Source organism: Pinus tabuliformis, chromosome 5_2 (genome assembly GCF_031772625.1).
Source record: "Pinus tabuliformis cultivar Carrire ecotype Pingquan chromosome 5_2, CPIR1, whole genome shotgun sequence".
Taxonomy (NCBI): domain Eukaryota; kingdom Viridiplantae; phylum Streptophyta; class Pinopsida; order Pinales; family Pinaceae; genus Pinus; species Pinus tabuliformis.
This window is the reverse complement of record NC_142306.1, coordinates 879,737,633-879,753,019: the sequence shown is the minus strand read 5'-3', so window position 1 is coordinate 879,753,019 and position 15,387 is coordinate 879,737,633. Positions and strand designations below refer to the sequence as shown.

The following is a 15,387-nucleotide window of genomic DNA, read 5'->3' as shown; positions in this document are numbered from 1 at the left end:
GCTATTGTTTCAGCCAGAGACTAGACGAGGATTGGTAGATGATGGCTTTGATGGGATGCCCTAGCAGGATCGTCTTCAACACTATAGAGTTGTCCTTTATTGGGGTTGTGACAGAGGATTACGGGAGTGGATGGATCTGCAGGAGCACGAGGGGGTCACAATCATGCCTAGACTGGTGCAACGCCTACACGTTGACCTCACTTTGAGATTAGTATGGGGCCATGGAGCTACAGGGCAGAGCAGTTGGGTCACAGACTTAGGAGAGAGGGTTCCCACCAGGGAAGGACATCCAGGTATTTTGTTGGGTTTCAGTTTGGCAGCAGGCATGATACCTCTCAGGGACTTCTTGAGATGGGATAACACTTCACATGGGTGGTCTTATGACCAGCGGGATGTGCTTGGCCCCCACAGATACTACGCCATTAGGTTCTAGGAGGGGAGGATACGATATGAGTACTATGGGCAGTTGACCATAGTCAGAGTGGCATAGTGTCGACATGGTGGTATCCTTTTGAGATTAGCATGGGACCCCGATATTACAAGGCTTGGTGTTGATTTTGGATAGCATCGGATGTGCTCTAGCCACGAAATTTGGTGGAGAGGCTAAGGCATATGAGATCTCCGAGACCCAGAAATCGTTTGGAGAGATTCCACATGGATGAAGAGATATTAAAATAATTAATATTTTTAATGAGTTTCCAAGTCTAAACTTAGGAAAATTAAGATATTAATGTGTATTAATATAATATGGGTGAGAAAGTTCTAACTAACAAGGATCAAGCCAGTTCTAATCTTAGCCATTGATTAGGGAGTTAATCTTGGATGTTGAATCGTCAACAGGAAAAGCATTAGAGGAGGCTTGAGGGTCAGTTGGAGACGCACTAAGAGAGATCAAGAATTCAATTTTCTGGGGCGAGGTTTGCTGAGGAAATCAAGTTAGTGATCAATTGCAATGAGGGGCAGTTCAGTAAAAGGGATTTTCATTTGAGGCTGAAGAATACATAGTAGAGAGGTGGCACAGTGCAAGAGCGATAGCGCAGGCCCTAGAAGGGTTGACACAGAGGCAGCAGGAGTTGACGCAGAGGACACAAGAGGTTGTAGAGGTTGACGCAAAAGCCGTAGACGCTGATCCAGGCAGTGCAGAGGGCCGTAGAGGTTGATGCTGGGCTTCATAGGCAGCACTAGGGAGATTTTGTGGGGCAGATTGAGAGTGGATCAGTCGGGAGAGGGTGACGTAGTTCCTGAAGAGTGTTGTATTTCCAGAGCAGTGCTTGGAGTAGCTTTCATTGTCCAACACAAGGAATAGTCAAAGTCAATGTTGGGTTGATCATTCGGTTGCTGATTTGCTAGAATATTTGTCTCCGGATAGAGGTACTACAGCCGAGGACATTCTTGGTTGGGTGAGCCATTTCTAGCACCCTAGTTATATTCACGAAATCTGCTTAATAATAAAACCCTCATATTTGTTGCACCGAGTTTCCCGCATTGGGTTTTTTCGGGGACGATTGTCCAAAAATACCAGTGTCCCTTGTGTTATTGTTTCTGTTTACTTCAGTGCATGATCTGTATATCTGTGAAGGCTGCATTTGTGTTTACTTCGATGTTTATGCAATTAAATAACTTGTTAATGTAAAGAACAAGTAGGAGATAGTAAATCAGAAATTGCAGTAGGGGTTTCTGATGTGTTAGATTTAGGAATTTTCACATGGTATCAGAGGGATTGCAGATCATAGGCGACTGAAGACACCAATCGAGAAATCTGAGAATTTGCAGCAGAGAAGCAGTTGTCCCGAGAGACAATGTTGTTCCAGAGCTGAAGAGGCAAGAGGAAGAGTGACGCAGTGCAAGAGGGTGACGCAGGGGCTCACGTAGTGCTTGTGTCAGCACTCTGAGCCATGAGAAGGGCTAGCACCAAGGCAGAGGGGAAGCAAATCAGGCTCATGCAAAGCCACGTCATCTTTCTGTGCCGGGAAGGATGGACGCATTTGGCCGAAGGAGCTGATTCAGCCCACATAGTGATTGCGCAGAGTCTGAAGGGCTCAGATTCTTCAATTGCCAGGGCTAAAGGAGCTGTGCAGATTTTGATTTGAGGAGCTGGTGGGACGCTGTTTCTGTCGATGCAGAACAGTGTCTAAGGACACTAAACCAAGGTAGAGGGAAGCACTACCTCGACAGATTTCTAGCCAAGAAATCTAGATCTGGGTTGCAGCGGCAAAGGAGGATTGGAGAGGAGTGATTCGATAGTTGGCTGGAGGATTTCCGAGAGGGAAATCAGGACTCAGAGGGAGTCTAGAGAAGAGGAGCAGAGATGGCAGTGAATGGATTGAGGGATCAAGATAGATTGGATGGGGCTTCCAATTTTGTCATTTCGAAGGCCAGGATCCTGACAATCTTGGATAAACATCGCATCAAGGACTATGCCTTGAAAACAATTGTTGTCCCAATTGACCCTTGTGCAATTGAGAAGTATGAGGAGGTCGAGCCGAAGGCAAAATGCATGATTCTAGACGGGGTCAAGGATCATGTCATACCACATATTGCTGAGAAGAACACAACAAGGGAGATGTGGCAGACACTGACCACCTTATACTAGGGCTCTTCCATGTAGCGGAAGATGTTATTAAAGAATCAATTGAGGTCATATCGGATGCAGAAAAGAGAGGAGATGGATCCGTTCCTTCCCAAGTTGCAAGGAATTCACGACCAACTTACTTCCGTGGGGTCTACACGGGATCTAGAGTTCATGGTCAGGACTGCTTTGAATGCAGTCTCCGATGACTAATAGATGTTTGTCCAAAGCATTTTGGGCAGAGCGACTCTCCCTAGTTGGGAGGAGATGTGGGCAGCTCTTCGACAGGAAGAGCTCAGGAGATTGACCAAGGCGGGGAGTAGCAGTAAGGGAGTTCGAATCAAGAAAGAGGAGGATGCAGCTCTAGCATCTGTGGGATAGTAGAGGGTTCAGAAGAGGAAGAAGAAAGATATCTCCAAGGTCAAGTGCTTCAAGTGTGGGGAGTTGGGACATTATGCCTCTCGGTGCCCCAGGAAGAATGGCAAGGGAGAAGCTTCCGAGTCAAAGGCTGCTCTAGCAAAGGTAGAAAAGGATGTTGAGACTAATGTTGATTGTGCTATGAGTGCTCATGCGCCTTTAGAGAAGAGGTGGGACATCGGGGAGACATTGAGTTGTAGTCAAGAGGACTACATGCAGGGGCAGGATCCTTGAGGTGCCCAAACTCTTGGATCACATATGACTACGGGAGCCCTTAATGACAGTAACATGATGACAAGTGTCGGGTGGAGCAAGGTGTGATGGAGAAACAATGGCAGAGCTAGAGTTTTGATATCTGAGGCAGCGCAATGGAGGTTGCAGCAGTGTGAGAGGCACAAAGGTGTTTGCAGCAGCGCAGTGGCAATAGAGGGAGTACAAGATAGCAGTTGAGGTAGCTTCAGCATCACGAGGCTTCCAGACTGACCATGATGTCAATGTTTGGGTGAAGTCAGTTACTTACTTCTCAGTAACTGAGTTGCAGTGCAACAGTGAGCAGTGGCAGTGCTATGGGCAGCATGTTGAGAGGGAGATGCAATACAGATGTAGCAGTGGCAGTGGCAGTGTCATGGGCAATAGTATAGGAAGCAACAATGTAGTGGATGTTGCAGGCCAAGCACCAGCACAAAGGACTGATGCGGAGGATCAGTGTGATGCTTCTATGGTGAAGCATTACTAGAGCACATTCCTCGCTAAGAGGGAGTGTTGATTTTGGGTAGCATTGGATGTGCTCTAGCCATGAAATTTGGTGGAGAGGCTAAGGCACATGAGATCTCCAAGACCCAAAAATTGTTTGGAGAAATTCCACCCGGATGAAGAGATATTAAAATAATTAATATTTTTAATGAGTTCCTAAGTCTAAACTTAGGAAAATTAAAATATTAATGTGTATTAATATAATATGGGTGAGAAAGTTCTAAGTAACGAGGAACAAGCTAGTTCTAATATTTTAGCCGTTGATTAGGGAATTAATCTCAGCTGTTGAATCGTCAACAGGAAAAGTATAAGAGGTTCGAGGGTCAGTTGGAGACACACCGAGAGAGATCAAGAATTCAATTTTCTGGGGTGAGGTTTGCTGAGAAAATTGAGTTAGTGATCAGTTGCAACGAGGGGCAGTTCAGCAAGGGATTTTCATTCGAGGCTGGAGAATATAGAGCAGAGAGGTAGCCAAGGCCCATGAAGCGCTAACACAGAGGCAGCAGGAGCTGACGCAGAGGACGCATGAGGCCGTAGAGGCTGATGCAGGGAGTGCAGAGGGCTATAGACGTTGACACTGGGCTTTAGAGGCAACATTGGGGAGATTCTGTGGGACAGACTGAGAGCAGATCAACCGGGAGAGGGTGATGCAGTTCAAGAGCAGTGCTTGGAGCAGCTTTCGTTGTTCAGCACAAGGAACAGTCAGAGTCACTGTGGGGTTGATCATCCGGTTGTTGATTTGTTGGAATATCTGTCTCTAACTAGAAGTACTTCTACCGAGGACATTCTATGTTGGGTGAGCACTGGTTTTCTCGCATTGGGTTATTTTGGGGACGATTGTCCAAAAATACGGTGTCCCTTGTGTTATTGTTTCTGTTTACTTCAGTGCATGATTCGTATATCTGTGAAGGCTGCATTTGTGTTTACTTTAATGTTTATGCAATTAAATAACTTGTTAATGTAAAGAACAAGTAGGAGATAGTAAACCAGAAATTGCAGTAGGGGTTTTTGATGTGTTAGATTTAGGAATTTTCACACTTGGTAGTTCAGCCTGTTGAATTTCCACGACCTCGGGTCTAGGTTAGAGTCTTAAAATCACTGACGCTACCAAACCAAGAATCTCAACCATAAACTACTTTGCACAGCGGAAATATAAAGCAAGAAATCGCATATGCACAAATATACACTTTTTAACAAAATTGTACAATATTGTACAATCACAATCTTTGTATTATTAAACCAAATATGAATAATAGAACAATCTATGGTATACAAGATACAATGAGAAACATCATTGCAGCTTCTATGTCATATCTTGCCCTGCTGGTCCTTTGCTTTCGTACTGCTCACTAGTAGTGTCTTAGTTCATCAAGGCCACTACACATCGAGAGTCCAAGAGGGCTGCCACCTAACAATGCTGCATGTCACTTCTGTTGCATGTGCACGAGTTCATAGATCTGTTCTCTGGGTAGGCCTAATTCCGGAGCTCTAATCTGCCTTCTTGTAGCCTCTTTCGTCCATCAAAGAGCTACTCATTAGGCTGCAAACTTCACCCAATCACGCACCAAACGTCATTCTTGTATGCTGCTCTAAGGCTACTTTGGGTAGCCAACACACTGCCCTCTAATCAGATCAATGGCACCCAATCCAATCACTGTCAATTTTGCTCCTAGGAAGACTCTTCACCTCCTTGGAAGACCCTCCACACGGCATCAACAGGGTTCAATGATCACCATCCAAACTGGTCAACTCCTTTGACCAACATTCCTCCCAAAACGTTGTTGTAATATGTTTGTCCTTGCTGTTTGTGATAACCTTGATTAGGGCACGTATTGCAACCCTCAATCCGCCTTTCAGTCAACAAACAAGCCCTTTAAGGGTTGTGGTCCACCTTGGGAGGCCTCCTCCCTTGACACGCTGCCTCCTTAGGGCACTATCCACCCTTGACAACCCTCACGTAGTCCCTAGCTGTGTGTTATGGCTTGTGGCCTAGCACAACAATTGTTCTGTAGCCTCGACCTCCAAAATTGGCACCCAAGTAGTCCCAAACAACAATGTTCTGCTCCTCCTGTACTCGGCCTAGTTGCCTCCCACTTTCGCACTTGAGAACAACACCTCGGATCTTGTCTTGGCCATAAAACAATCAGCCAAATCCTCGCTGTCTTGTACGTTCCTGTGTTGCGGTTAGGTTAGAGCTATCCTTCTCCATTGAGTCCTCTTTCTTGGAGAAATGTTGCACACTTGGATGCCTTAAAACACATCACATCACCCTTTATTTATAGCCAATAAAGGGGCTCCAACGAATAGATGAAGAGACACATCAATTAGCTATTTTTACATCAAGCCTACATGACTTGAAAACCAATAATTAATTGTCAACTTCAAAAATACATTTCTCCACTTCTACAACTCGAAATTTGACGATTCTCGAAGCGTTGGATTCTCCTTTTCGGTTTCTATCGTCTCATGTCATCGCATGTAGAAATGTGCCTCCAGAATTTCCCAAACACAATTGGGTGCAAAACCCCATCCTTGGGTTCCAAGCCCACAAGTGACCCTTGTGGCACTTTGCCCTCCAAACAGTAAACCCTAGGGCTTGGATTACCTCCCAAGCTACACAAATCAACCCTCCCTCTTAGAGAGGAAGGTACTTCCAAGACTAGGAAGTACTTTGTCATCATCATCATTGCTCGCAACACTTTCCCAACTCCTGGCGCTCACAATCGCAACAATCCTTGTACGGTGAATTATGCCCTTCTCAAAAGTGTTGCTGTCACTACTGGAAGCACCTTGCTTCTTCTTCTTATCCTATAATGTCTTCCACTCTCTCCATGATTCCTTCTTGGCAGTTGTAGGAGCACCCTTGCTCCTCACTGACCACACGCTCTTCTTGGACTGCAGAGTCTCCCTCTGAATTTGCAAGCTTCCTGTCGAACTTGACTCCCTCTGAGTCTCTAGAACTTGGACCTTCTTCTCGGGAACTTGTACCTGCTCCTTTGAAGCCTGCACCTGCTCCTGCTTCTTTGGAACCTGCACCTACTCCACCTGCTTCTTTCCATGATCCATAGGCTTATCCATCAACCTATAGACACCATGCTCTCTAACTCTGAGTACAATCCCATCGAACTTGGAGCCTCTGGGCCTGAGTCTTGCCTTCCCATCTTGGAACAAGACCTCAAACCCCTTCCTCTTGATCATCGAGACAAAAATTACACTATATCTGAGTCTTGGTACAAGTAGTACATCCTAGACCCGCATCACACATCCTGTCTCCACCCTGAATGGCACAATACCCAATCCTCGGATCTCCAACTGACTCTTGTCGCCCAACAACATGCGCAACTTTGAGTCCCTTTCAGCTAGTCTCTAAAAGCCCCTGTGACCTTGTCATATGCTTCATCACACCATTATCCACGTACCATCCATCCTCATTAATAGTACCCTGTGAGAAATGAAAATTCATAGCAAAGTCGTCCTCTTCCAATCTCCTGGAGAGATCATCTATCTCAGCTAAAGCAGTAACACCGATGGCCTGCTTTCCTTTCCTCTTCTCATCATCTCCCTTCTTCTTCATCGGACATCTCGACAAATAATGACCCATCTCGCCACAGTTGAAACACTTGACTTTACTCAAGTTCTTTTGCTTACCCTTCAATCGCGCTGCAAGTGCCATGTCATCATCTGAAGCCCTCTTCTTCGGATGAAGATCCTCATCTCGCAACTCTTCCTGAATGAAGTCATCCCAGAGCCTATCCCAGTTTGGCAGCTTCTCCCTGGCAACGATCCCTTTGATGAAGGGCTTCCAATCCTCGGTGAACCCTTTCAAGGCAACCCTTACCATATCTCCATTTGAGGTAGACACACCGATGGAAGCGAGCTCATCTTTGACCTGAGACAATCTCGTCAGAAACGAGGTCACAATATCACCCTTTATCATATTGGTGGACTTCAACTTATCCTCCAATACTAGTACCCGATTCTCATTCTTATTCCAGAACAAATTCTGAAGAGCCATCCACATCTCATGTGCATTGTTCTTCCTGGAAAAATGAGGTATTAGGGAATCCTTCACACCATCTAGGATGATCAATCTCGCCCTCACATCCAAATCTTCATATATTGCCAATTCCTTAGGGTCGGTTGGCTTCTTGACCTCTTTCTCGGCGAACTCCCAGAGCCTGTTGACCTGCAAGACCAACTTGATCCTTTCCTTCCAAGGAATATAGTTGGACAACCCCTCCAACCTGTCCTCATATTAGAGACTTGCCCACAACTTCGACATTGTAGTGAGTCCTTCACTTACAATGTGACCAACTCCCTCTCACATTGTACTTTGCTGCACACAACTCTGATTTACTTACTTCCAAAGTAGCTTAGACATGCTCTGATACCATGTTGAATTTCCACGACCTTGGGTCTAGGTTAGAATCTTAAAATCACTGACGCTACCAAACCAAGAATCTCAACCATAAACTACTTTGCACAACGGAAATATAAAGCGGTAAATCACATATGCACAAATATACACACTTTTTAACAAAAAATTACAATATTGTACAATTCCAATCTTCTTTATATTAAACCAAATCTGAATAATACAACAGTCTATGATTTACAAGATACAATGACAAACATCATTGCATCTTCTATGTCATATCTTGTCTTGCCTGTCCTTCACTTCCGTACTGCTCACTACTAGTGTCTTAGTTCATCAAGGCCACTACACATTGAGACTCCAAGAGGGTTGCCACCTAACAATGCTGCATGTACACGAGCTCATAAATCTGCTCTCTAGGTAGGCCTAATTCCCGAGTTCTAATCTGCCTTCTAGTAGCCTCTTTCGTCCATCAAAGAGCTACTCATTAGGCTGCAAACTTCATCCAATCACGAACCAAACGACGTCCTTCTTGTGTGCTACTCTAGGGCTACTTTGGGTAGCCAACACACTGCCCTCCAATCATATCAATGGCACCCAATCCAATCACTGTCAATTATGCTCCTAGGAAGACTCTTCACCTCCTTGGAAGACCCTCCACATGGCATCAACAGGCTACAATGATCACGATCCAAATTGGTCAACTCCTTTGACCCAACATTCCTCCCAAAACACTGTTGTAATATGTTTGTCCTTGCTGTTTGTGACAACCCTGGTTAGGGCATGTACTGCAGCCCTCAATCCACCTTACAGTCAACAAACAAGCCCCTTAAGGGTTGTGGTCCACCTTGGCAGGCCTCCTCCCTTGCCACGCTGCCTCCTTAGGGCACTGTCCACCCTTGCCAAAACTCACGCAGTCCCTAGCTGTGTGCTATGACCTGCGGCCTAGCACAACAATTGTTTTGTAGCCTCAACCTCCAAGAATGGTGCCCAAACAGTCCCAAACAATAGTGTTCTGCTCCTCTTGTACTCGGCCTAGCTGCCTCCCTCTTTTGCACTTGAGAACAACACCTTGGATCCTGTCTTGGCCCTAAAACAGTCACCCAAACCCTCGCTGTCATGTATCTTCTTGTGTTGCGACTAGGCTAGAGCTATCCCTCTCCACCGAGTCCTCTTTCTTGGAGAAATGTTGCACACTTGGATGCCTTAAAACCAATGTTTTAAAACTCCGACTCCGACTCGGCCAAGGGTCGACTCCGACTCCGACTCGGCCGAGGGTCGACTCCGACTCGGACTCGGTATCAACTCGGCCGGCTCGATTTCAATGACTCGGTCGTTGTAAAAAATACATTAAATATTTATTTTTTATAAAAACACATAATTTTAAAGATTTTCATTCATGTTTCCAAACACACAGCATTAGAATATAGATAGAAGACAACATATGATCAAAGTAGGCTCATGAATATATCCATTATATCAAAATGGCACCTAATGCACTGTCCAATACATACACGATGTTGATATAGAGATCAAAACAAAAACACATAACCAAGGAAGCTATAAATGGCCTCTACAACAAAAGTTTGTGACTAGTACTATTGGCAACTGCTAGAGTTGCCAACATCATCTGGCTCAGTGTTACTTGGGAGCGGGAGCGAAAGTGGGGAGCGAGAGTGAAAACGGGAGTGGGAGTGACATTTTCAGAAGCTCTTGGTTTGGGAGCGAATCCCGGAGGAGTTCGACAACCAATGTCACTAACATCAAGGTACATAGAGGGATTGGTGCTCTTGATTAAATACGAGTTCCATACCCTAAAACATGACAAAATTCAATGGAAACATTGCAATCCTCCAATCCTGAAATCCTGAAAAACTGATAAGTCTGCTGGATTTTGAATGAAATCTAAAATTCTACTTTCTCCATATGAAATCCAATGAGGCCGAAACCACTCTCAAACATCCTGAGTCATTTCATGGTAATGTTAAAAATTTAAGTAAAAGGATGAAAATGAAGATTAAGGATAATGTCACTTTTACTTTAAGAATTTAACATTACCATGAAATTTGAATAGCATATCAATACTAGGAGAGGGGAATGGACTCCAAAAAGCACTTAACCAATTTAAAAAACACCTTGGAGTCCCCAACAATTAGCTAAATGTTAAAAAGTTGAAAAAAAATTAGAAAAATCCCTGTTTTTTTGGGTGACTGGCCGGATTTAATGACTCGGCTGAGTAGATGTGGAAACGGCCGAGTTGGCCGAGTCAGCCATGACTCGGCCGAGTCATTGAGCCGAGTCATGGCTGACTCGGCCTCCCGAACCGTTTCCTCCACCGAGTCATATTTCTGGGCAATGAAACGGATCAACTCGGCCGTTTCCGTTTCGAATCGGCCGAATTTTAAAACTATGCTTAAAACACATCACATCACCCTTTATTTATAGCCGATAAAGGGGCTCCAACAAATAGATGAAGAGACACATCTATTGGCTAATTTTTACATCAAGCCTATATGACTTGAAACCAATAATTAATTGTCAACTTCAAAAATTCATTTCTCCACTTCTACAACTCAAAATTCGACGATTATCGAAGCGTTGGAGTCTCCTTTCCGCCCTCTATCGTCTCATACCATCACATATAGAAATGTGCCTCCGGAATTGCCCCAAACACGATTGGGTGCAAAACCCCATCCTTGGGTTCGACGCCCATAAGTGACCCCTGTGACACTTTGCCCTCCAAACAGTGAACCCTAGGGCTTGGAGTACCTCCCAAGATACACAAATCAACATAGCCACCTCTAGGGACGAGCTGGTCTCTATAGGGGGAGGACATGCGGATCTTCCATTGGGGTTCAATTTTATGGAGAGTATTTGGTCCCCTAGAGATTCGCTGATGACTAAGTGGCACATTTGGGACCTTGGTATTATTTGCAGTGATAGTCGGGTCAGTAGGGAGAGAGATATCTTCATTTTGTTGGGTCAGGGTCAAAGAGTCTGCTTTTAATTTTGCAGAATTTTTGGAGGAGGTGCCCCAAACAATAAAGTTATTTGGCTGCTAGTGGGGGAGGAGTGAGCCTAAATTTTGGGTCCCAGGTGTTCTATAGAATTTGCCAAAACCCTTTCTGGGTTTTTCTGGGTTTGTGGTGGAGAGTCCAAGATTAATTTGGCGGAATTTTCAGAGCAATTTTGGAGGCTCAAATAGGGGTTTCTTCCAGCCAGTAGTTGCAGAATTTCCAGGGCCAATGCAAAGCTTGAGGAGAAATCATTTCTTTGCATCTGGGGCAGCGTTTTTCTCACCTGGAATTGCCTAGCTTGCTTTGGCAAGCCCAGGTGCACACATTCTATATATTTGTACTCTCCTCTTGATAATAAAATGGCTCAGTTTGGTGCAGTTCTGGTGCAATTTTATGGGTGTTTAATTGTTGTCTAAATATTTCTGTGTTGTATGTGTATTTTGCTTTTTTTATCACTGTTATTTCTTTTTTGAAACATTACACCACTCATGTACAATTTGTTCAAGTCGGCCACATCATCATGTAGGCTCATGAAGCCCAATAGACATGACTCCACCCTCATCGACTGGTTAAAATACAAGTGTCCCTCCACCTCATTTGGCATCTTCATCACTCACACATTCTCTCTCATTCTCTCATTGGTTCGTAATACATTGGGCATTCTTCTCTCTCACACGTGTGGATCAAGAAGGACAAATTTCAGAAGCTGATTTACAGCGCCAAAATTACAGAGTTGACTGGAGTTTGACCAGCGTTGACCAGCACCTTTTGGGCATCATTTGACTTCGATCTTTTGGGGATATTTCTGTCCCAGCAGGCTGAAACTTTTGGCACAGAAACCGAGGTTTTCTGAACACTTTGACCACAGACCAAATTGCAGGTTGACCACAGAAAATTACAGCAGTTTTCTCTTCTTTGACCGAGTTTGACTGGACTGTTTTGGGCTAACTTTGACCTTCTGATCAGGCTGAGTTTGACTGGGGAAGACCGAGCTGTTTTTAAGTCATTCTATTGCTGCTTTCACCAGCATTGACTCTCTGGTTAGGGCTGAAGTTTGACTGCAGTGGACTGCAGAAATTTACAGGGCTGTTTTGACTTTGAATTGGGTAAGTCAATTTGACTTTTGTATTCTCTCTCTGTGGAACATTTGATATAATAATAAGAAGATTCGATCAAAGGGCTTTCCCCACATTGGGGCTTTTTCCTAGCATCCACCAAATCTGGTGTCATCTTGTCTTGGCTTGTCTTCTGCATTTTGTTTCATGTTCTATCTGCTTTTACTGTTAATGTGATTATTGTGATTGGTATTGGAAATTGTCATTGGGCTGCTAAGGAACATTGAAGTAAATTGTGCTAAGCATAGAACATACCATTGTTAACTAAAATTAACAACAGGTTTGAGGTGTAACTATTTTGCAAAAATCCTCTAGGACTTGCATCCAACCTCATCTTTTTGTAACTCGTGTCATTTGAGTGGGGTAAACACTTCTAGATGACATGCTTTGTCAATCTCATCATCAATCAATACCATGATGGCTGTAGGACAAGTTGTAAAAGCATTGAAATTGAATATTGTTCATTCATGCTAGGATGCAGGCTACAAGAGGTTTGGCTTGGCTAGTTCACTAGGCTTGTGAGGGTCCTAATTTCTAACATCATATAATATAATATAAAATTCTTTAGAATGAAATAATATCATTTCGTTTCCCTTGTAATGGTACAATTAATTGAGTAAGATTGGGCACCTTCAAATATAAAGTCTGTCTTTGAAGGTCGAATACTCTTTGAGAGAGGCCACAGAAGACTTCAGAACGCAGCAACGCCAAGGTTGTGGAAGACTTGGGATGGCTACAACCCCAGTGTTATAAATCACTTGAGAGGGTTGCGATGTGAAAGTTGCAGAGCATGCAAGAAGGCCACAACCCCAAGGTTGCAGAGTTCTAGAGAAGATTTCATTCCAAGGATTTTGGGCCTTGGTCCACATAAGAAGGCCATAGCCCTGAGGTTGTACAGTGTAGACGTTATGAATAAGAGCAGAAACCATACTGTAGTGATGTAATTGCAGAGGAATCTTAAGAACTACAAAAGAAACCATCATGACGTTTGGCCTACTGATTTAAATATTTGTCGAGATTCCATTCCAGCAGCAATGTTATTGTATGGATATGTTACAAATTTGTAATGGACATTGGAAACTAAATACCAAATTTATAATGGAAACTAAATACTTAGAGACTTTAGTCTGAGGCAATTGTAAATATGTTGTACTGTAGTAAAGTGAATTTTAACTAAAATATTGCTTAGAAAGGTTCTTGGATTAATGTTCTAACTTCTAATTTCTAAGCGTGTTCGCTGTATCTAATGATGTCTAGTTATGTGATATCTCTGCATTACTATACTCACTTCGATAACACTAGTGGAAAATTGTAGAGGCACAGAATCCAAAGAGGGAAGAAACAACTTCAGAAACAATTGGCACATTTAGTTTTTAAGGCTACTAGTATCTTGCCCTTGGTGCACAGTTGTCTTGTGGTGAAAATTCCAATCAATAGCAGATGCTAACCATTTTCTGGAATGTTCTTGCCAAGAGGATTGCTGGTTTTAAAAGAATGAAGCTTTGTTAGATAGAGATCTTATGCAGCATTGTAGTGGTAGTTATTTACATTCCCCCTATTTAAGCTAATTACCATCATGGTATTCTCCTGTTTTACCCGACCTCCAGTTTGGAGCATGATCACATTATATGGGAGTTAGATGAACTTTTTTCCTGAGGTGAGGGGATGGGATTTGAGAAAGGAAATGGGTACTTTGTGTATTACAAATGTCAATGAGGCTGTCACTGAGATTTTGGTTAGGGGATTAAAAGCTCTTTAGGCATCATCCGTATTTACTTTTTATTATAACTATGCTATTGATGATTTCATGAGTGCATGTTCTAAGCGTTAGAGATGATGAGTCCCCACTGCCCATTGGGGGCTTTGGTTTGGTTATATAGCTCCTCTTACAGATGTGGACGTGGTCTGCTACAGATACAATGCTAGACTTGATTAACACATTCCCTTACTTGATAAGGTGCCATGCATTATGAACTGACTGCTACAATCCTATCTATTTTACTTGTTTCCTTGTCTGCAGATGTGTGAGCAAGTCTTTAACAGTTGGTTTGAAGGAATTGCATTGAAGAACTATAGTTTGCAGAAAATGTGGATTCTAATGATTTCAAGTGAACATATAAGATGCAAAATGTCAAGACACCTATGAAAATTCTTATTAACTTACTAGAATTCCAATGGACCAAAATGAGAAATGGTGCCTTGCAGAAATTCATCTACACATGAGACTGTTCTTACAGGATAAAGCTGGAATGCTGCCATTCAATGCCTGCTTGCTGGTTCTTCTGTATGCCGGTTTTTTTCCATTGTTATTTGGTTCAGAAATGCAGTCTTGAAATCATTTCTATGTGCTATTGACAAACACGTGGAAGTGCCATTTTGAGAGCTTTTACTAAGGCTTATCTTCCGATGTGTTTCTGTTCAGTATTGTTTTTTAACCCTCACTTTATTATCATGCCTTCTACTCTTGACATGTAGTACCTTGGATTCGTAACTGTGAGTAGAGTTCTTGTGTTTTGTACGAGGATAGTGCTTGAATATAATATTTTGATCATCTTTGGAGCATGTACTAAGGGTTGAAAATATTTACAGGTGAAACAGGAGTGGTTGCATTATGCAGGGGCTGGAGTCGTGGCTCATGTTGCAGACAGTCTGAAACAGCAAGAAATTTTGACATTCATTCCGGCAAGCCTTTAAAAGCACTGTATGAATTGTCACATTATTGTAATTCTGCTTAATGTAGTTGAGCCCCTGTGGGTGTTCAAATGTGTAATATAATGCACCTATATTTTTCAGACTCGGGTCTTGTGAAACTTTTTCATGGAATAATATCATTCGTTAGAAGTTGATTCTTGGAATATCTTCCTTGTTGAATCTCATGATTGAAGCTTTTATAGGTCATAGGTTTCCTTTAGATTGGGCAGTTCTCTAACCATATTTTCTCCATAGCAGTCTCCTGTCATGGAGTTGTTTCATCAATATATTAATATGAAAATACACATCTGAGAAGCTAATTCTGTCAAAAGATTTGCCATGGACAAAGTTTGTAATCACTGCTCTCCCTAAATTCCAAATTTGAGGGATAAAAACTGACCATCATCATAGCTGCATATTTTAAGATTCTTCTTGCTTCACAAGAATGCC

General features: G+C 43.1%; 1 protein-coding gene across 2 annotated transcripts in view; it reads left to right on the top strand.

Moving 5' to 3' along the window:
* The window catches only part of LOC149162116 (Hydrolase-like protein family), a 118,747-nt gene extending 103,644 nt beyond the window's left edge, over positions 1-15,103 (top strand). For both annotated transcript variants that reach the window (XM_089437146.1, XM_089437147.1), the window contains exon 11: positions 14,836-15,103. In XM_089437146.1, coding sequence (XP_089293272.1) covers positions 14,836-14,940 — 105 coding nt within the window. In that variant the 3' untranslated portion in view covers positions 14,941-15,103. The remainder of the gene's footprint in view (positions 1-14,835) is intronic.
* Positions 15,104-15,387: the final 284 nt, after the last annotated feature.